Consider the following 23,170-nt stretch of genomic DNA (forward strand, 5'->3'; position numbering starts at 1 on the left):
CTTGGAAGTCCTGATGGCTACAGTACAAGGTAAAAGGATTGCTCTGTTCCTTTGTATCTGTAGCCAGCTTTGCTTTAGTTCCCTTCCCCGGGCTTCTTGTGTTAACCCACTTCATAGTTGCCATCTCCTTCCTTCTTGTGCTCTTGTGCCTGACTTTCTCAATCTGTCTTTCCCTCCTTCCAGCTGTTTTCCAGATCAGTTGTTTTCACCACCACACACAGCCCAGATGGCTGAGCACTGAATACAGAGAGACACGTAATTCCTGTGCCTGGAGCTGTGTGATATCCCATGCTGCTCCTCTAGTGGCAGAAATAGGTGGAGTCAGTCACAAAGAGGAAATACAAAGGGGAGAAGAATGCTTATGGTCTCCAGAAATATTATGTTATATTATCCACATGGATTATGTGTGGCTTTTCCCCCAGAACTCTGGCAGTTGATGGCTCTTGGGCAGTTTCACAAACACAGTGAAAGGCATTTCCTTGATTCAAAAAAACTACCATGTCTCAACTTTAAGTCACCCTCCCAGAGGTACTAGATTTCCACAGTGAAAAAAAGCTTTGATATTATCTGTACTGTGTGTGTCATAAATCACTTTTATTCTGTTCCCAAAAGCAGATCAATGTTTTTAGCCAAAGCTCAACAAGCAGCCTGCTTGTGGCAGACACAGCCCATGGAAAGTTCCATCCAGAGTTTCAGGCTGGCAAATTTTAAACTGGAAAGAGCAATTTATAATGGAAATCATTAAGAACTCTCATGCATGCCTATCCAGTTCTTCCAAACCTCTTACTTTCTCCACTTAAAGTATGTGTGTGCATGTATGCATGTGTATATTTTCACATACATTCAAACTGGCACCACTAAAATGATACTAAGAGAATGTCGTTTCTGTAATCCTCCTTCTCCACTGAACAGCCTTTGCCTGGGTTTTCCAGCACAGCACACCCTTGCACAGCATAAGCAGGGCATTTGAACATGGCACAATACCATTTTAAGCCACTATTACAGTTTCAGCTACCACAGTTGGCAATTACTTGAAGAAAAGAAAACGACCGGCCTATTGAAGAGCGTGTAACCAAGCCCGCAAGGATCCTTTGGGATATTCCAGGTTCCGAGCATGCCAGCAGCTGCGAGCTGAACAGAGAGCTTGCAGCGCTGACCGAGCTCTCCTTGGAACACAATACCACATTGTCCGGGGCAAGCGTAAGAACACTCCTGCAGATAAGATGAGCTTGGCAGAAAAACTTGCAAGCTAAACATATCACTTAAAGCTTACTATTAATTTTTCCCTTTTTTTCCCTGTGAAGGGTCTCTGTATAAATAAATGAGTAAATAAATACTTCTTCCTGGGACTGTTTTGGCTGTGACACTCTAGCTCTCCCCTGCTTGGGGCAGCTGCGAGCTCTGCCGGTGCCTGACAAACGTGTGCTTTTGGCAGGAACCTGGGGCAGGGAGACTCCGCTGGGGCAGCGGCTGTCCGTGCGCACCCGTCCGCACCGAACCCGCGGACGCCGCGGCGCGCGCGGTTCCACCGCGCAAGGCCACTGCGCCCGCGGGCGGCGGGAGGCAGCAGATGCGGCCCCGGGGATGGCGAGGGCTTCCCGCTCCCCGCCCCCGGCGCCCGTCCTGCCCCGCCCCGGCCGTCGGCGGCGGTCCCGCCTCACGGAGGGCCCCGGGGCGGGCGCGGCGCGGCGCGGAGCGGGCGCGGCGGCGGCGGGAGGTGCGCGCAGGTGGCCCCGGGGCCGTGCGGCGGCGGGAGGGGGGGATGCGGCATGGCCGAGCCACCCGGAGCCCCGCAGCGCACCACCGGCTCCACCCTGCTGCACCCGCTGAGCGCGCTGCTGGGCATCCCGCTGGACCAGGTGAGGCTGCGAGCCGCGCCGGGAGCGCCGGGCCCGGGCGGCATCCTCAGGGCGGATCCCTGGCCGGCAGGGACGGCGGGTCAGTCTCTGTCACACCGTGTCTGCCCAGGGGCCTCGGGAGCAGCGCGGAGAGCCCGCGGTAGGAGCGGGTTTGGGCGGGGGTCGGGCTGCTGTCACCGGGGAAGCGTTTCGTTTTTCCCGGCAATGCCTGGCGCTTTTCCTGCTCTCGCAAGAAGTCGCCGCTGGATGCTGCTGGATGCTGTCAGTCACGGTTAGGCTGACTGGGGCAGAGTTTGGAATGCTTCAGGAGCTCTGGTGCTGGTCCACCTCTGGGAACTGCGTGCGGAGATGCGGGGTGCCCTGTAGGGAATCCTTACGTTCAGGCACTGTTTTCGTGGCTACAGGACTGTAGAAGGGAAGCTTAGAAGCCGCTTCCAACGTAGTCCAAGTGCCCGATGGAATTGCAAAGTGCATATATGGAGATAGGCAGAACACACAGACACACAAGTGGTCTTCTGGGAGGGCAAGTTTGCATTAAATCCTTAACAGCATCATAGATTTTTGGCTGTGGTTGTGTTTTCTAATTGTTTATAGTCTCCTAGTTAACTTTATCCCTAACAGGCAGAAAAACGTTGCTCTCCCCTACCCCCTGCCTTTTATTGTCTCTCAAGCCTGCATGCACCTGCTGCCTTCCTGCATTCTTTCAGCAACAAGGAAGTTAAGTCTGGAAGTTTGTGCTGAACAGAAAAAGACTCCACCAAACTACTAGGAAGTTGATCTGTGCTCTAAGAAACCAGGGCAGCAGAGGTATGCTTGGTAAAATATCAACAGAAGATTGAGATTTATTTGCTTTCTTCTGTTTGCAGAGTGAGTGGTGCTATGTGTCATTTTTTACTACAGTTTGTTTTTAAAGCTGACTAAGGAATATGTCATTTTGTAGATTAAACTCCTTCATCTAACCATGCCAATTTTCCCTTTTTTTGACAGAAAACAGATTTTGATGCAAGAAGACAGATATGTTGCTCAACACTAAAACAGTCAAACAATAAAGGCCTATAATTATCTGTGAGCTATTAGTTTAGGAGAAGGCACATGAATAGTGATAGCTTCTTTTTTTGAGGTATTCCATGCCATGATTGATGTATGCAGGAGCACCAAAGAAACCAGGAATAGCAAACATTTACTGTTCCAGCTTGTTTGTGGTACCACAGTGTTGGGCTGACTCAGTTCCCAAACAATGAAGTCTTGAAAGACTGCAGTTTTTCTTTCTAAACTTTCAAAATCTTGCCCTTCCATTCAGCTGAGGTGATACAGAGATGGTGTTGTCTGTGGAGAAGATTCTTCTCATGCTCTTCTGGGCCTGAGAACTCTTCACTGCATCTGGTTATGTGCTATGTTTGTCCCTGGGCTCTGGTCTCATGGGTGCTGGTGGTGGGCACTTCTGTGTTTGCTGGTTTGCTTCTCGAGCCCACAGCAGAAAGTAGGGGCCACGTGCTCTGAGGTCAGCAGTGTGGCTGGGCTGTGTGAGTGTGTGTGCAGGTGTGGGTGCTGTCCCTGCCCATGACCCTACTGGCTCAAGTGGCACGGGACAGTGATGGGCCAGGAGGAACTCCCCTTTTGTGGGGTTCATCACAGAACTGCAGCATAGCTGCAATGACATAGAACTTTCCTCACCTGAAAATCCCTCTAATTAATTGTCCCTGTGAGATTATGCTGTCAATACTTTTTAAAATTTCCCCCACTCCTCTTGCCCCACTGCTGTATGCTGCACCATGCCAAGCATCAAGGACTTCTGCTGTCCTGGAACAGGATATACCCAGATTGTGGGTACGTGTGGAAGCACTGTGCCACCACTGTTCCCTCAAATTGCATGAGTCTCAACTCTGACCTGCAGTGCTAAGGCCCTCAGAAGCAAAAAAAAAAATCTTTTTTACATGACTTTTCTGCCAGGTGGATAGCTTCTCTTCCTCATAAGAATGAGGGAGTGTTTTGCTGGAGCAGAGAGAAGTTCAGTCACATGCTCCTCTGTGCAGAATGGAGCTCTGTATATGAAGGACAATTTTGCCAGATCTGAATCCCATGTGGAGCAGGGACTGGTCTTACAGAAGCCCCTTCCTGCAGTGCTGACAGGCTCTCTGTGCCTTCTGCTTGGTGCCCAGGCTGCAGCAGAGGAGGTATCTCTGGTTTGCCACTCTGTGTCCCTGTCATTGTGCTTAGCCTGTTGGATGGTGACAGTCCCAGTCTCCCTCTGGTCCATGCAGCTGGCAGTTCTGCATGGCTGGCCCTGAACCTTCAAAAATTCCAGGATGTGCCTGGAGAGAAAGAGGTAAAGGTGGAGTTTAGACCCTTCAGGTCACTGTAATATGTGAAAGCCATATGTCTTTGTGTTAAAAGAACAGAGGACTTGTCCCTTCTTTTATAGAGATGGTTTTCCATGAGAACTGTGCTATGAGAGCGATTTCACTCAATGTAAAAGACCAGAAAAAAAGTTGAGCTGAAGGTCTGAGGAATGAAGGTTGTAATTGTTACCCTTCCATGCCTGGGGCAGAAAAGCTGTGGCAATGGTACTTGGAAAATGTTTTGTCATTTCAGAAGCAGCTGTTGTGTCACTCAATATGGGAAGCATGGATGACTATGAAAATGTTGTTTTTCACATTGGTGGTTTTCTTAAGAAAAAAATTGCGACTTGGGTTTAAAAGCAGCTCAGAATTACAGAGGATGGAGCTCCTCTCTGCACTGTGTACCTGGCAGACAGCTCACATTTTGTCTAGGAGACAGTGAACTGCATGAGGACATAACGGTGTTTTCTGCTTAAGATGCTAAAACAATCCTGATGTGTCAGCATGTCTCTTCAATGGATGATTATCTTTGAATTTAACATTGAAATATTATTTTTTAAGAAGTGCTATATGTGGTAACAAGATTAATGATCTTGAAAGAGAAGATGAAAAGACTCTCTGTGTTCAATTAATTCTCATATCTCAGGAAAGCAGACTTTGAAGTTTAGTTGACTTGTGTTCTAAAAATATCTGTCTAGGTCAATGGTATGCCTTCAGCAGCATTTGCAAATGAATTTTGGGGTGTTTTTTATTTCCATACCATGTATTCCCCAAATCGTTGATGCAGGAATTTTGTCTCTCCCTTTTGCTTATACAATGACTTTTGGCAAAGTATACACTTTTTTGTTATACATGCCCAAAATCACAAATTTCGGGATATAGTCTTCTACAATAAATCAGTGAGATATGGGAAGTCAAACATTAAACTTGATAGTGAAATTTATGTAAACAAAGCATGTGCATGTGAAAATACCGTGAAGAAATAAATATACTATTTCAAGCTATATTAAAAGGAAATTTAATGGCATTGTTTATTCATATGCAGTTTTACCATGCCATCCTAAGCTCTAGGCATCTCTAGAAGTAATTCAGGCTCAGAGGGTTAAGACACATGATTAAAAAGTTTCACTTCCCAAGGTTATTTTGTAGTACCCTTGATATGCCAGGTTACCTATTGCTTTAGAAGTAGCAACTCTAGTGCAAATGGTGAACTGCTGTACAGCAAACCTTACATTTTATCAGGCCTTGTTACCCTGACCTATTGTCAGACAGTACCAAGGCTGTTAACTTTGAGGAAAGTAAGTTCAGAGAAAATTCCCTCAAAAACCTGTATGAGCATCTTCTCATGTTTCTGTCAGAGGGCTTTTAATTTTGGTGTTTCCATTTGTGAGGCCAGCATGTTTCCCCAAAGTGGAAAAAAAAATTTCACTTGAACTTAATTTTGTCTGCTGCTGGGAATGAAAAACTTTTCATTTTAATTCTTTCATTGTGGGTCATCTGCATATTTATATTTTGGCAGCAGTTTAAATAAAAAAAACTAACTGTAGAGGTATTCGGGGACATGCCTCTGAATCTTGGGATAGTTGGAGTATTAAAAATGTCTTTCCACCATTCCTTAAGTTTGAAAAACTCTCTGCACAAAGCATGATGGTAAACTGGTTTAAAAAGGAGAAAGAAGAAAAAAACAATGTATCTTTTTTAACTTTTACAAAAATCAACATGTATTCTAATCCCAAATCAGGGATGGTTTTGTTAACTTTTTTCTTAACATTTTTCTTTTCTTTTCTTTTTTTTTCTGTCTGACTTCAGTTTTACTTCTCTGCTTTTTGATTAAACTAATCAGAAGATCTGTTAGTCCCAAGCTTCTTTGCATGACTTTTCTTATCCAGTTTTTGGGCAGTGTAAAGTCAAATAAAAAACTATCTTTCTAGGAACTTAACGGACTTTAGTCTGTGAACTTTGAGGATCCTTTAATGGTTGTCAATAGAGACATTAGAAAATGTAATGCTGAGGAAAGAAAGGTAATTTGTCATAGACCAAAGTGAGATAATTGAAGGTGGAAGTTCATTAAAGATTTAAGCAGGGTTAGTATCAGGTTTTTAACTGAAAAAAGCTGCTCTGAAGTTCTGGAAAAAACTGTCGTGGTTGGTATGAACTATGCTACATTTCAATTTCCTAATGTCATTATTTTACAGCTGAAAATTCTACATTTCCATTTTGAATTGCAGCAGTATTTGTTACATTAGATCCCTCCCTGCCTAACACACTCAAGTGCAAAAAAAAGCTATGTAAATTTTAGTAATTTGAGAAGCAAAAAGAAATAATAAATGAAATTTGAATTCAACACATTTATAGAGAAATATTACTTACATTGCCAAAACCAACTTTAATATTGAGCTTTTCTGACTTTTGAATACTTTGGTTTTGTAAAACTGTTTTCCTTAAAAGAAACCATTAGCTTCTTATTATAATGCCATGAAGGAGAAGGCATGATGTAAAGAACAGAGGAAGAATCTTAGTGACCCTCGTTTGGGTCCCCAGTTTAACAGGTGCTTGTGAACAGGGCAGTTCATAGTGCATTTACAGTGAATCCAGTCTCTGACTTGTTTCAGTCACTTGTGCAAGATCCAGGAGTCTGTATCCTCCTGGGACAATCTTGGGACAGTGCTATGTTACTTTCTTCCAAAGTTTAAGGCCCCAGAGGAGACCCAAAGCATTTTTTTTTCTGTTCAGGTCAGCTATGACTAACAATTACAATAAATACACGTTCTCTGCTTTGGAAATGTGTGTTGCCTTTTCCAACATGTTCTCACTGTGTTTGGCACTGTAGTCTTGAACCTTATGGCTGATGTCTTGATACTATGAGTGTAAATATTTCCACATCCCTCATGCCTTAAAAACAAAGCCTGTCCTAAAACTCCATCCTGGAGTTTTTTAATTTGGCAAGGGACAAAAGTGCAACTGGGATCAGCTGCTTACAATTTTCCACCTTTTAAGCACTTTCCTTCTCATCTGTGTTAAACAAGATCTGTAAAAATAAATGTTGAAGGGCTGCATAAAGCTCCCTGAAACCTTCTCTGTGTATTAATCACGCCACCACTGATTTAGTGGTGCTCTGCAGCTATTTTGAGAAAATCTAAAGTAGTGATGAAGACTCTTGGGCTCCAGCCTAGAGGTCTAGGCGCTGAGCACAGAGCTGGCTCTGTGTTTTCAGGGGAGCCCCTGATGCTTAGGGATTTGCTGTGTGTTTGCCAGCCTGGCACGGTATTTTGCACTCTGGCTGCTCCTTGGCTCCCGTTACAGTTCACAAGGATGGGCAGCACTGGAGGCAGGCTTGCCAAACTGCCAAGTGCTGCTGCTAGTCCCTGGGCAGGGGAGGCTGCAGCACTGGGCTTGGCATTACTGCAGGAATCCAACCTTTTGTACTTGTCCAAAATCAAGTAACAGGTAACATGATTTTTAAAATATGTCAATGGGCCATGTTTTACTTTGGAGTGAAAAAAATCCTTCTTTATGTTACTTAGTAGTTACAGATAACCTTGAGGGTACCAAACTTCATCTCCTGGATGCTTGGATAGTCTAGTGAGGGTCATTAAGGAGCTTTTCCAGAAACTCAGGCCCGCTCTTAAAAGTACAGCTTGATGCAAAAATTTCTACAGTTAGTTCACTAATAGTGATGAGACTGTTTATGTTAAAATGTAGTTTGGACCAGGAGTGTGCTTTTGGAAGGAAGCCCTTGACTGTCCCCACTGGGCACACTTCGGACACTAAGTGGCCCTGGAGAATCTACACAGGGTTCCTTTCTGAGAATGTGAAGCCAGAGGGTGCTCCCCAGGGACCTGCAGTCCCTCAGCTGTTGAGGGGCACACAGCACTTGAGTTCAGCTCCTCTGACCTGAGACCCTCCAGACAATGAGTCACAGGAAGGAGGCACCTCAACCTCAGCTACTTTGCTCTTCAGTGCCATTTTTGCTCCACCTCAGCACTTGCTGAGATGGACATAGTGGAATTCTCTGACCTTCACCTGGTGGTTCCTTCAGCACGCAGCACTGGTCAGGCTTGTTTGGTCACTCCTGAATAGGTGGAATCCAGCCCGTTCTGCACAGGGCTCAGGCAGGTCAGCCAGGCCTGCCTCTGCCAACAGAGAGAACGAATGGCCCATGGAGAAAAACAGCGAAGGGAAACCCTTTGGGTGGTCCTTTCCCAGAGCAAGATTGCATCACTCTCCCTTCTTATGACCTTGTTTGGGAATTTTTATTTTCACCAGTCCTTTTTTTCCCCCAGCTTAAAGCATTTTAAACAGCTTTTGCAAAATCACAGGTGAGCACAGATGTACAACCAAAAGCACACATTCTGACAGAAATGTTTTTTTTTAGAAGTTTTTTGGATGGGGCCTACTTACAGTATGTTGCATCCTTAATGGAGTTGAGTGGAAATATATTTTCTCTTGTGTTTTTAGCTTCCCTCATGATAAGAAAATTTCAGGCTTTAAAAAACCAATCTTAATAGTGTGAGGAGAAAAACTCTTGTAAACATATTTTTGAATGAAATATGTTGAATCATTTACAAATTTCCAAAGAATTTGTTCTCAATCATTCCTCTAACTGTTAGTAAAATACCCAAATAGAAGGCAATTTTTAAAACCAAAATCCAAAGTATTAACTAGACAGCTTTTCCAGCCAGGAATTATTTTTATTTTTTTCTTCAATGGGAAATGGTACTCATTGTTCTGAAAACTTTTAATAAAGTCAATCAATCAGTCTGTAGAATGAGTGTTGCCATGCTATCTGGTCTGAGGCAAAACAAACACTAAACATCAGAACAATTCTTCATTTCCCTCTTTCTGGTTGCTTTGTCCTTGTGAGATTTGGCGTTTGCCTGGTGACAGACTGTCTGGATAATGGGAGTTTTGCCTGTACCCTCATGTCACACTCTGCAGTGTAGTGGGTGGAAAGCTGTCTCAAAGCATATGAGCTGCCTACCTAGATGACTTAAGCAAAAAACAAATAGACCTGAGTGTGTGTATCTGGCTGCTAAAACCCAGACAAAGACCTGGCAACACTATGGAATAGCAAGTTTTAAATTTTTGATCAGTGAGAGATTATATTCTGTGGTCTTCAAGTTCAGTGAGTATGTCAGATTGGGGACATCTGGGATGGAAAAGGGAGGTGTTGTGGTTTGACACAGAAGTAATTTTTTTCAGGAAGTTAAGTCAAACCAATCAGTAGTCAAGTTTAAATATTAGCACCTAGAGTAACCACTAAAAGTGTAGACACACCTCTGAGAACACAGGGAGTTAAAAGCAAGAACTCCCAGAAGAACTCTCTTTAGTTCCAGTCGTCAAAAAGTACAGTGCAGACCTCCCCTACCCAGCCACAGGCTGGGTGGGGGAGGGGAAGCCATACAACCTAATCAAAGTAAGCGAAGGGTAAAGCGACTAGAACCAGGCCAGCTCCTACAGACAGAAAGGTAGAGAGAAACAAAAATACCTTTATTCCCCCCACCAAAAGAGAAAGAGACAAAGAGCCTGATGGCACCTAGAAATTTACTGGCAAAAAAGAAAGAGAAAGGGAAGGAAGATACCCGGTATAAAAGTTGAGAGTTCTGGACAAAGATTTCAGCTGTCCGGGGAGTCCGAGACTTTTAACCCTTTTCTAAAAAATGAAAGCTTTGTAAAATATTACTCCTCTTCAATTTCAAGTAGAAAAGAAATACTCTGAGACCTGAGATGTTAGAAGAAGAAATTTTTAAGTAAGAAGAGATGATAGAGTAGCTTTTAGCTAGACTTTTCTTATTAGCCATAAACTAAACCAAATTCTCCTACAACAGAGACTGCATTTTTAAAGAAATACAATCGTAAACCAAAAATACCTGCTTCAGCAACTACCAGCCCAGGAATGGAAAAAACAGAAAAACGCTAAAGAGAGTGTAGTGATGCCCTCTATCTTCAAGAAGAAAATAATCTCTATTCTTAGACCCTCAGCCCCAAAGGGAAAATAGAGAGAGACTGTAGTCCCAAAATGAAAAGCTGAACTGTTGTCTCTTCTAGTCCGTAGCAAAGCATCCTTAAAGGAGCCCTATAGACAATCTGTCCATGCATAGTAGTGAAAGCACTATAACATGAAAAAAAAGTATCACACTGACAGATTTTCTCCAAACAGTTGCCATGTATGACATGAGAACACAAGAAGTAGCAACTGTGTTTCCTGAGAAGTCCATAGTACAAGAAAGACTCCTCTCTCCCTAAATAAACTGAGTATTAATTATCTGAAAAGTAGCAACTTAATCAGAAATCCCGAGTAATGTTTTATAGTAGTTGTTCTAGAAATTAAGTGAAAAGAAGAGTGTTTTAGAAAGTCTTCATCCTAAATTTAGTGTGTGTGTCTTTTATAGTAGTAGTAGTTTAATAAAGTTTTTTTCCTTTGTTATTAAGCTTAAGCCTGCTCTACTCTGTTCCTAATAACATCTCACAGAATTTATATTAAAAAAGTGTATTTTCATAGAGGCACTGGCATTGCACCAGTGTCAAACCACAACAGGAGGCAAGAAAATACTCTTTTAAATAATTTCTTTGGATTACGTGCATAATACTAGAAAAGCTAAATAGCAACTTCAGTCCAAGAAACAGACCTCAAATGCTGACTGTAATGAAATGGGTGAATGTTTGCTGCTTCCATAGGCACTGGTCTTGTGACAAAGCTCTAATTGGACTTCAGCAATTTCTTCATTTGTGGTTTCTTGTTCAAGTGCAATTTGGCCCTGGTATGTAGATAGGGCAGGAATGGGGAAGGCAAAATGACAAGGTAAAGCATAAAATAGAGGACCTCCTGCTTTCAGTATTTCTTGAATAACTCCTGTGCTTGTTTTCATGCTCATGTATTGGTTTTAAGTAAAACTTTTTATTTTTAAAGGACCACTGAATAGAAAAGTTTTCATTTTTAACTCTTACATCTGGCTTAAATGACATTATAAACTGGGGAAAGTAGGTTTTTTTTCCCCTATTACCAGTGCAAAGTAGTGTTAAAGAGAGTACAGTAGTGATTGTTTATCTCATGTGTACACACATAGAGGGCAGGTTCAAATCCCTGACTCCTACAGTTTGCCTTAAATATTTATACCAGCAAATTCCAGCTGATCGATCACTAATTTATCTGTTGTAGAGAGAGTTTTATAATTACTCTGTTCACTCATAAGTGTAGTTTAAGTAGTCTGACATTTACAATTCTTATGTGCCAGGGTTTCTCAGGATATTTTGCCAACTATGCTGTATTGAGGGTGAAAACAAAGTGTGGACAAATGGAGACAGTGACTGAGAAGTTAAAGTTCATTTTTTAAAAATTAAATCCAGTTTTTGATGGCAGCACTAGGCTTCCACAGTGAGTTGTAGGCACGGTTAGGACCCACAGCTGTCTTTGCTCTTTGCCTCTGTGTATGTTTGTGTTCATGCTAATTCTCTAGAGGCAAAAAATTGTGGTCTGTAGTTGCCACAGCAACAATAACACTGCATTCAGAGTATGGGTGGGTTTTCCCTACTTTGTACAAGAATGTTGAAAGTGTAGGCATATTGCTGTGAGACACTGTGCAATATGATAGACTCTTGAGAGAGAAAACACTTGTTTGTTTTTTGTTCAGAGAATATAATTTTAATTTTGTGTTACCTTTATTACTACTTCTCTGATAGGGTATTATTTCCCAATTTGCAAACCTAACATTGCAGAGAAGAAAATGGGCTCAGCAGTTTGGAAAAAAGAAAGTTTCAGAGGTGTTCTGCTGATGCTAATCAGTAAATAAAATGAGGATTAGAACAAAGAATGGTCAGGGCAGAATGACATTACTATATTTCTGTTCCATTGTGGTTGGTTTTGTCAATGAAAAGATGACTATAGCTGTTCTTTGCCATGAACCAGCATGAAAATTTGAACTAGATAAAAGAAAAAAAAAATACAGGGTAAGCTTATTTTCTTAAACCTGCTGAAGCAATGTGAAGTAACAGAGAGGTTTGCTTTAGAAATGTGACTTTTAAGAGGGATCATGGTGAAAGTGTATGTGAGCAGCATGAAAGAAATTGATCTAGGCCTTAGATCATGTAATAGAATGTGTTGAAAGATCATTTAGCTTCAACCCTTATGCCAGGGAACTTCCACTAGAATATGTTACTCAGAGCCCTAGGTGGCCTTGAACACCTCCAGGGATGAGGAGTTCACAGTCTTTTTGGTCAAGCAAAGAAGGGATTTATTCCCTTCTGTCTCCCAGTGTTTCTTCACGTTCAGAGAAACGTGATAGGTGGCAGATTCAACAGTGATTAAGGTTAAGGTGTTTTTTATGTAGTCCAGACCTGGCTGTGAAACCCTTTCAACAGGAGGCTGTGAAGGCCAAGAACTTGGCCAGAGCCAGAGTGCACTTGCGTGTTTCTATGAAAGACATGAGTTTCTAGGGTAAGCATAGCTTAAAAGAAAAACCTTTTGGAAGTACCTGCTTTTTTGCTGGCTCCTTTCAGGGCTTGTTCCCTCTGTTGGCGCTGGTTTCTGTCAGCCCTTCTTCTGGTGTTCCTGATGCCTGTAGGATCCCAAATTACTGCTGACAGTCCAAAGCATGGCTACTTCCATTATGGGTGGGTGGCTCTGCTCGAGTCATCATCCCCTCCCAGACCTTGACTTATGCTGGATTTATTATTTGAGTTTCTTCACATGGTGATAATATAGCAGGAAGCACCAGATCTCTGCAGGGAAGATTAGCCAACACCCAGGAGATGTCACTTCTCTCACATCCCACTTTCAGGCAGCCCCAGCTGCAGCTGTCCTTCTGCTTATTAGTTTATATAAAAAGTAACTGGCTCCTTATATGATTTGAAATGTATTCCCCTGTTGGGTTATCTTCTTACTTTTCTGTTCTGATTATTAACTGCTGGGGGATTTTTGTCCATATGCTGAGCACTTCCACTCTGTTCAGTTCATGCTGCATATCTTTAATGCTGTATTTGATAGTTTTGTGATCTGCATATATTCTTTGAATGGATTATGCCAGCAAGTGTCTGGTGAAGTCTGCCTTCATCCTTTGATAGGGTTCTGACATCCTGATCTGTAGTCTGTTATCTATCTCTTTATCAGTCATACATTTTTATGTGCACCATTACCTCAGTTGCCTAGGTGTCTCAGGCTTCCTGTTTATTTTTTTGCCTAGATAGAGTTGAGTTAGTGTTTAAATGATTATCAGGAGAAAATAGATTCTGTATCTGCCTTCTCTCCTTCTTTTTCCTGTGGCACTTGAGTTCTTGAACACAGTCATTAATAAAGATGACGTACCTGCCCAGTTTTAGAAGGGCCTAAATGGCAAGTGTGCCTATTTGCTGTGTCTAGGATCATGTTTCTGCAATTGCTTGGAGAATTTCTACCTATGAGACAGTGGCCTCATTTATTTGCTGACAGGTGGAACTAGTGCTTTGTGCCCTGGAAAAGCTTCAGGTGGTCTTTGGGGACCCAGGTCGCTGGTCACCTCTGGCTCCTGAGTCTCCTCTCCCTTTGTCCCATATAAACTCTGTGCCACTCATTGCTTGGGTGTCTCCCAGCATCAGAGAAACTGAAACGCTCCACAAATCTGAATCTGCACCTTGGTGCTATAGCAACAGTGGGAAGAACGCCATGTGCATTTTGAGATAGCGAAGTTTGCTAAAAATCAGACCTGAAATGCTTCCTCAAAGTGTCTCTGAAATATCCAGATGTTAGTGGTATAAAACCTTGCGATAGAGAGGTGGAAGTACATTTCCTAAGCCAGCTGGGCAGATCGTGCAAAGTCCTAGTTCTTTCAAAGCATGTTTTTTTAGGCTTTATGTGTAAAGCGCTTGCTTGAAAGGGAAATTGTAATTGTTTATGCAACTTAAAGGATTGTTGAGTTTCTTTTCCCTGGCTATGTTCAAATTCTTAAGGTGTTTTGAGAAGAGTTCACTTGGAGTTTTTGGAATTTTGTTGTTGTACTTTGTTTCTTGGGTAATAAGTTGCCTGTCACTGCACAGTCGGAGCATCAGTGTAATAATTTTAAAATGTAAGGACATTCTTCTCTTTTTTTCCTAACTGTTGAAGAGGAAAAAGTGAGACTTATTGCCGTTGCCTAAGAAAAGCAAGTTAAGTTTCTGCTATTGCTGACTCATAAGCATAGCAAGAATACAAAAGTACCATGATTAAGCAAAGGTGAGTGAGTTTTTTCCTCCTCATATCACAGTTATCTTTGGAAAATATCAGCGTTATAAACCAAGGTTCTGCTGTACTGCATGCAAATAGAACTACAGAGCTCCAGTGGGGGGATATGTAAAGAAGACTTTAATGAGGCAAGGAAATTAAATATTTTTTCCTCAAATATAGTATAGTGCAAATAAAATTAATTTATAGCAGGAGCCAAATATATCTTCTTTTTTTTTGTTTGTTTGCATTTCTTTATTCACCAACTGACGCTTGTTCATGCTGTGTGTTTTCCTGTTAGCTTGTGTTTTGATTTGGTTGCTAAGTTTGAAAACTAGGAAATATGGGCTTCTTTTCATTTTTGTTATTTGTTTGTTTAATTTGACAGGGCAATCCCTAAAATTCCTTCAGAACATGACTTCTGAAAGGTACTGATGATTTCCAAATAAGTTAATTAATGGTGGTTGAGATGTTTGACTTGTGCCAAGTCCTGACCACTTCTCATCTCCAAGTTACTTGTTTTCAATAGTGTGTGAAGCTGATGCCTAAAATTACACATGCTCCAAAGTTCAGCTTTCAGAGATATTTGCTGTAGATGTAAGGTGCCTGTAACAGGCATAGCTAAACAGCTGGGGTTATGTTCTTGTCTTTTTGCATGGTTCACAATCCAAAATAAATGACCATGAAGCAAGTATGCTGCAAATTCTGAGCAGAAATAAGGAAGGAGAAAAAAAGCCACAACAGGGTATTGTCACTGTGCACATTTTGTTGGTGTCTTCTCTTCCTGTCACAGTTCTGAAGGGATTAAATATAAGTCTGCAGCCCACATAAATGAAGGTTAGATAAACAGGTCATATATTGAAAAACAAAGAGCGATAATTTCACTTTTAAACTGTAGAACAATAGGAAGGACCAGTATTTTGTGGTTGTGAAAGTGAGTATCTGGAGCTGGCAGTTAAGAGAGGTTTGCAGATTCTACATGGTCACTGTAAAAGCAAAGGAATTAAATGAGGATAATTGTATTTAAATTAAGAAAAAAAAAAAAAGCAGCACACACACAGTTCTTTGGAAATAGGCTAAAAATGAAGAAAATAGCTATCTAGAAAATCTGCTGGCCAGCAGAATCAAGTGCCTTGGGGGAAATGAGTGACTCGGCAAGCTGCTGGAAAATATAAAGTTTTCATTGTTTTTGGAAGCAAAAAGAATAAGTTTTACTATCTCTTATGTTTGCAAATATAATTGTCTAAATATAAACTGATTTTCCCAATTAAATGGTTCTCACTAAGGTTCACTGCCAAAAAATGTGGTTGTGCATATATTTCCTGCCCTTGTGCCATGCTTCTTTTTTTTTCCCCATGTGAAAAACCTCTCTAATGTGCATCTGGTTGAGCTGACTGAAAATTAATTCTAAAGAAAAAAAAAAATTCTCTGCAGATTCACTGCATATTTTCCTTGCCCCTTACTGCTGGCTTCCCAAAAGTTTTGTGTGTCCTCTTCTGCCCATGAAAGGTAGCTGGGAATACTTTCTGTACCTCTTTCACCAAATTCTGTTGACTGCATTAGTGGCGAGGGTATGGTCTCCCTTTATTTTGCCAGGTTGGAACATAAGACAGCAACATCTGTTGCAAGATCTCCACCTTTCCATGTTGATATACCCCAAAATTACATTTCTATGCTTGTTTGAAGCATTTGCTTTGTTCTTCACTCTCTCTGCAAGTGCTGTTCCTGTGTATTTCTGAGACAGAAAACTGCTTAGGCAAGGAAGAGCACAGGAAGAAGTGAAGTTTGTAGCACCTACTTGGGGAAGCAGGAAACTGAGTGTGTTTGACTACACCCATTGTGTGGGAGCATTGTTACCCTAAAACTCTTCCACACATATCTAGCAATAGATATACTAGTTTGCTTTTCTCCTGACTGGCACCTTTTTTTGGTTGGTTGGTTTTAGGTTTGTGTTTTGCTTTGTTTTGTTTTGTTTTATCCCAGTTCTGTTTCAGGCACTTGAAATCAGTGTAGAGTACCAGCATCTGGAATATGATACCTTTTTATGGTGTCTTTAAGTGTTAAACCAAAAATTGAAACATGAGAAACTATGGGTCATTTTTGAAAACTTCATTTCTTAAAACTAAATGAAGTCCAGTTTCACAATCCAGAGATTTCTTTTTGCTTCGGTAAAATTAGTGTGTGTAGTATAAATACTGTTTATAAGTCTGTACTGTACATTTCTGCATCTAAACTTACTAATCTGGAGTACTTTTACAGTAGAAGTACCTGTTTTAGAGTTATGCTTCAGGATTGGATGAACTGCAACCAAGAATTGCCTTTTTTCCCCATTGAAATGAAAAGAAATTTAGATTGACTAGCTCTGCTATCGCGATGAGTGTAAGGACAGATAAAATCTATCCTTTTCTGTAGCAAAGTCAATGCATAAATGTTTTAAGCACATCCTAATATGCTGATCTTTACAGCGCCCTTGTTTTAAGTTACTGTGAACATGACTGAGCATTTTAATACAGGATGTTCCAGATTTTCTGTGTTTAAGGGCCTAATAAAGTGTTACATAATACCATTCTGATGTCTGAAAAGTTTAGTCTTTGATCAAGCCACTAATTCCAAGGATAATGTGCTTAAATTTAGCACAGTGCTGACAGTTTCTACAGTGGGGAAAAAAACAACTTTCTTTTGGCATAGAATTACCTGTCAAGTTGGCACTTTTTTCCCCTTACTGATATTTATTTCTTTCTGTTGTGTGCACTTTCTGGGATATCACTGGGGTAATGAGAACAAAACTGCTCTGTTTATATTGATTTGCTTTTTAAAGACCACTGACATTTTTCTATAGAAAAGGAGCTGAAAATAGAATTGCACAGACATTGCAGGAGCAAGAATTGGGCAAGTTATTTTAGATGTGCCAGTTCCTATTACAGTGACGGATTGCACTTTAAGCCTACTGTTTTATTTTTAAATTGATGAATATGTGCAGGCTCAAGGCTTTCATCTGGCCTGAAAGTTAAGTGTGTTTGTGAATTGGGACTTTACAAACACTGCTGTAAGGATCCTGCCATCCCTGCGTTCAGGCAAGCCCTCTTGGTATTTGGGGAAGATAATTTACATTGAAGTCACAGGAGGGTGGTTGGGCAGACAAACATTTGTCTGTATTCCTTCTTTGTGTTTTGAATAAATCAACTGTGTACTTATCAGTTACACAGACAAAATGTAAAGGTGCTTGGATTACTGTTTTTTGTTCTAAGTTTTTAAAAACTAAACCTTTAAATGTGATGGGAGAAAAATCAGGTCTGTGTTGATGCTGTTTAGTGCTGCTTCTTTGGAGTTATTTACTCAAGAATGCAGATGTAGAAACTGGACTGAAATCTCAGGATCAGTTAGTACTTGAGGCTAGTAAACTCGAACTGGATCATGTCTAATGAGACCTGTCTTGGTCCTGCTTCCTTTTTGGTGCTGTTGTGTCCATCCATTGTCTGTGGTGGATGAAGGGACACAGTGTTGTGGATTGGGAGCTCAGCTGTGCTCTTGAGAGGTGGTGTGGAAATACCTGTTTGGGATTTGGTGCTCTCATCACATCTGAAAAGACTAGCTGGGGTCAGCATCTATTACCCAAGAATTCCTTTGTGAGAAAAAGGTGGGGAAGTGGTGTATTTAATGATTATGGAAACCAAGGATCCAAGCTCCAAATAGGTGCCTGAGCCCTGCAGGTGGCTTAGAAAGAGAGGGGGGAAGCATTGCTGTGATGTTCCCACCCTGGGAACTTCTTAGAATTTTAGGGACTTTCAGAGAAGTCTTTGCAGGGACTCAAGTGTCTGCTTTATTTTACTCTCCTGGAGTTGTTGTCTTCCTTGTCTCTGTTAATTTTCACTTAAGCATCTTTCTCCTAACTTTACATATGTTTAAATGGGGCCTTCTGAGCATACCTGACAGAAGAGCTGGAGTGATGGAGTAATGTATGATAAAGTCATACATACAGTCTATTCCCTCTTCATCTATGCATAACCAAGGAGGGTGGATGTTACAAGATGCCATCTTTCCTATCAGAAGTACTTGATCCAAGTAACTCTTTTCTGAGGAAGCAAAGCTGGTAGTTCTGGTTAGTTCTGGTATTGGGTTTTTTTGCTTGTTAATTTTGTTGGTGTTTTTGTTTATGTTTATGTTTTTGTTTTTTGTTTTTGGTTTTTTTTGGGTGCCAAACTTCTTGTTTGGATAGCAATATTTCAGTCCTCTTTTCCTTTTCTTATTAAAATGCCCTCTATACTCTGACCTCCTAGCTGTAGTTCTGCTTTTAGACATGTCTGACACGTAATACTGTAAAATACTCCACCGGAACAGAAGTATGTCAAATTATTATTTTAAAGTATTTTTGGACTTAAAGGTATTGTAATTAGTGTGCCTCACTGCTGAGCAGTCTGAAGAAGCAAGACATCTTCTAATAACCTAGAGGTGTTCTGGTTTAAAAGAATCACCAGAATGACTTAAGGCTCCAGATTGTTTGATTTTCCTGCTGTTCCTATTACGGGTAAGAATTAGTGCTGACTATCTGAGATACCAGGGAATTTCATCATTTGGCATCACTCGCTGAAAGAGCAGTAATTAATGAGGTACAGGTAGTGGCAGAACATTGCTGCACATAAATGATCATTGCTTAAACATCTGTTCAACATACAGAGTCATTACAGCTCAATGTGAGAGCTGCTGACAGTGAGCTAAAGCTGTTTTTGGATCAGGTCCACATATTAAATTTATCAAAGGTAAGTGTATGGGAGTGTGACTTAGCATTATAATGTAGATTTGACTTCTCAAGCTTACTTTTGACTTAAATGCTTTTCTTTTAAAATTTTTGATGACTCAGGATTTAATCTATAACTGTATTTTGTGTCCTGCTAGTGATTATTCTGTTAGTGGTTTCATAGAGGTAATCCAGAAAGAACATCTGTTTCAAGTTTACAGTCTAAATCATGGAAGGATATTTGACCCTGTAAGTAGGGAAACAGAATTTACCCAGGAAAACAGCACAACAAGCCAAAATACTGTCAATTTTGTATATTCTACTTCACCAAGTCCATCTTCTGCATGCAACTGCACAAAAAATGCCAAGGCTATGACAACTTAGTGCTGCTTCTGAAAAGGACAATAATCTTAAATGAGTCATGCATATATGCTTTTCTCTCTCTGTCTCTCCCATGACAGAAGTTCTATTTTCAAGCCTTTGCTTCTGCCCCTGCAAAATCTTCCATAGGACTCCTACAACACAAAGCCAGAGAAAATAAGTTGTTTCTGTATAGTACTGTACTGGAGATGTGACATGTCAGTAGTGGAATCAGTATTTCCCCGATGTAAATTAATTTTTCTCCTCTCTGATCCATGCTGATTGCAGTCCGCAGTACCTGGCTATGAACAGAAAGTACAGCATCCTGCAAGTGACAGTCCATTCTGCTTCCTTTACAAATAAATACCTGTTTGTGCTGGCTCTCAGTGCACTGAGTTCTGTGCAAAGCAATACCATTGTGGGCAATAAGGGGAACTGCATGGACGATGTTACACAAATCCTTTTCCTTCATGGAAGCTACGTCAGAATTCTAGCAGTGGGAAACTTGACATGATCTCTATGGTATTGCCCTCCTTTTTGGAGGCACTTGTCCTCTCCCTGTGTAGAGCTAAATGATCTTTGCAGAGGATATTTGTCCTTATGGTTCATAAAAATAGTCTGGAAGATCAAAATATTTTGAGAAATTTCAGCAAGTATCAGATGTCTTTGAGATCTGATTAAAGACTATTCCATCTCTCATTCCCAACACGCCCCTTCTAAATATCACACTTTTGATGTTATGAAATGCTGTAATAACAGCAGGTCTGTTTCTCAACATCAAAGGAGAAATGTCTCCAGCAAAGTGAACTTAAACATGTTGTTTGCCAGGTGTCTTTGGTTATATGTACAAAATAATCTTTTAAACATGGAAAACAAATTACTGCATTTCTGTAGTTCTTGCTTTTTTCTTTGGGAAAAAGGCATCACCCTGGAAGAAGGGGCTGATCTCTGGCAGAGTGGAATGCTTTATTATGGCATTCCCTTTCCAAAATACTACCCAAGCGCTGTTGTATTCCACAGACAGTGGTTTGACTTGAGTTGCTATTGCTGGCAGTAGTTTCTGTTAGCAAGGTTCTTTATGCTTTTCCAAGTATTGAAAAGAGCTCTTTGGTTGCCTGTGGTTAAGTCTGTGAATAGAGGAGAAAGTCTAATTTACCAGATAAAAACCTTATAGCAATCTCCTAAAGTACTGCTCAGAATCTCATTAGTACATGGCAACAGAGTATCTTGACCATGAGCTGTAACTTCATCTTTATACTGAACCACCATGAGAGGCCTCTGTTCTTATATTTCTGCTCAGCAGATGAAATGCAGATTTAAACCTTTATTCTCTCGTTTGGCTGGTAAGTCTAAGGCCTGGAATAAATTAGAGGTATCTTCTGCCATATCTATAACCTGATTGCATCATCTGCTACATGTTGAAGTGGACATGGACCTGAATGCTGGCTGTGAATATTCTGACAGCCTGGCTGTGCTCAAACACACTTGTACCTCTCTCTGTGAATGTGTGTGAATGTCCAACATGCCTGGTTTTTATCTACAGATTGTGTGCTCTTGAGGATACACCAGCACCTTGTCATCCAACAAGGGGCAAGTTAGCAGTGTGACTGCTTGTAGTGATTGTCAAAGTTACAGCATTAATAGGAATTTTGCTTGCAGAGGATGGTCTGGTTTGGGTAATGGACTTAATTGGCATTTGGAGTTTAAAGAAAACTGCGTGGTCAATTTGTTATATCCTCCTAGATTTTTGGAAAGTGAGATCAGATTTTCTGCAAGCCTAAGGGAGGAAAAATGCAGTAGAGGAAAAACAAAGTATTTTTGTGGTCAAAACAGAATGCAGGATATTTCCTTCCAATACTTAACTGCAAGGAAAAGGTTAAAAGCACTAAAATAAGAAGCTATGTGTTTGTACTTAACTATCTCTTCCTAGAGTGTGATCTAGTAACTCTGAACTGTGTATTGCCACTTTTTTAAACAGGGAAATATGCAGATGCAAGGCTTATGGGGTGAGAAGAAATGAAACTTCCTGAAGTAGGTTATCAGTAGCCTACCTTCACTTACAAGATGCAGTGACCAAGACTCTTTGTAATGATTTGGTTTAAAGGAGTATACTCAGGTTTTGAATCCTTTAATATTTTCTGTTTCCCATTTCACATTCTCTTTTCTCCTTTTAAGATTTTGGTGGGATTTTTTTCAGTAATTTTTCAGTGTACCAAGTAACATGTTTACCTCTCTCTTTGGAAATCTTCTATGGCTTCGTGGCTCTTCTGTTATAGGGATTTGACAAGTTCCTACTTTTATTTGAGGTTTTTTTCCCTCCCCAGCCTTCACCATGGACCCAGTTTGCTCCCAGCACAAAAAGTGATAATTGTTCCCATTCAGTGTTATTGACATCAGGCTCATGTCCTGCAAAGGGTGAAATTTTTAGATGCATCTATTTAACTCCATGTATTTAGAACCTTTATTTTGTGATTTGCCAACTGGCATTTGCCCTTAGAAGTGCCCACTTGCAAATGGTTAATTGGATCAAATAAATACTGAGCAAAAAATTATATGGATTTCCTCTCAGGGTGGTTAGGAAGTTGAGGAGATGACTTTCCTATGGAAAAGGCCCTGCTTGTTGATGGAGGTGACTGAAAATGTGGTTCCAAATCCCTAGATGTTAGTGTTTCCCCTTCATACAGTACCGGTCCAATGTTTGCCAAGTTTTACCCTGTTAAAAATGGGAGAAGATACAAAGGCTCAAGACAGATGGAACTGACCTTTTGTGTACTTTGAGGGATAGGATTACAGCATAATCCAATAAGGGGATCTTGAAACCACTGTGTTTGGCTATTCTTGCATCAGCATCATGGGTGCTTGGTGGGTTGGTTTGACCTGATTGCTAACTTTGTGTAAAACTCAGATTTGCAATCTAAACATCACTGCTGAGTTATTGCTACTACAGAATTTGAAAGAATACAGGGAGGAACTACAGCTTATTTTTTTCCTTTGTTGTTCATACCTGCTCTGGATCCATCAAGCCTTTTAAAGTTGAGACTAATAAAGAATTAAAGGATTCATTAACCAGACAACAATAACGATCGACTCAGTTGCACTGGAACTGTTCCAGATTTTCTCTCTCTCCAAAAGTGTGGATATCTTGTTTCTGTATTGCAAGGCTGTCTCCAGCTGGCTGTGACTCAGATACAAGTCTTCCAGATGTCATTGCAGAATACTGTGATGAGACTGCCTTTCTGTGTTCCAGTGTTTAATCATGGAAAATGAAAGGAAGATACTGTCTTCTTTTGGCAGCATATAATGTGCTCTGGTTCCTAATTTTATTACATCTTACTCTCTAGAGCATGGAAGAAAGTGACTGTAAAAAGCAAAGGTGTTTCCTTTCTGCTAGCAAAGTTGAAACCAGATGTGCAAAATTTTGGTGGTAACACCAAAGAGACCTGGCTAGCTAAAAACACATATCAAATGACTTGCAATTCTGAAAAAGGTTAATTGGCATATAATTTTTATTTCCGTGTTATTTTTGCCTGGACACCATTCATCAGTGTTCAGAAGCCCCGAATTTTCTGTTTATAAAGTGTTTTTAGCAACAGTGGAAATAACCAAAAGGGATTAGTATGAATCCTTTTCTCTTTGGAAAGGGAAAGGAAGGAAAGTGTGACTTAGTTCACTTGGGATGCAGCACAACATTTGTTAAATTCTTAGG

The 23,170-nt window shown here is 40.8% G+C and overlaps 1 protein-coding gene across 2 annotated transcripts in view; it reads left to right on the forward strand.

Annotated features, from left to right (window-relative positions):
- Nucleotides 1-1,769: 1,769 nt before the first annotated feature.
- Nucleotides 1,770-23,170, forward strand: part of MBOAT1 (membrane bound O-acyltransferase domain containing 1) — a 71,572-nt gene continuing 50,171 nt past the window's right edge. For both annotated transcript variants that reach the window (XM_053977891.1, XM_053977881.1), the window contains exon 1: nucleotides 1,770-1,859. In XM_053977891.1, the coding sequence (XP_053833866.1) occupies nucleotides 1,770-1,859 (90 nt within the window). The remainder of the gene's footprint in view (nucleotides 1,860-23,170) is intronic.

Source organism: Vidua macroura, chromosome 1 (genome assembly GCF_024509145.1).
Source record: "Vidua macroura isolate BioBank_ID:100142 chromosome 1, ASM2450914v1, whole genome shotgun sequence".
In the NCBI taxonomy this organism is placed as follows: Eukaryota; Metazoa; Chordata; class Aves; order Passeriformes; family Viduidae; genus Vidua; species Vidua macroura.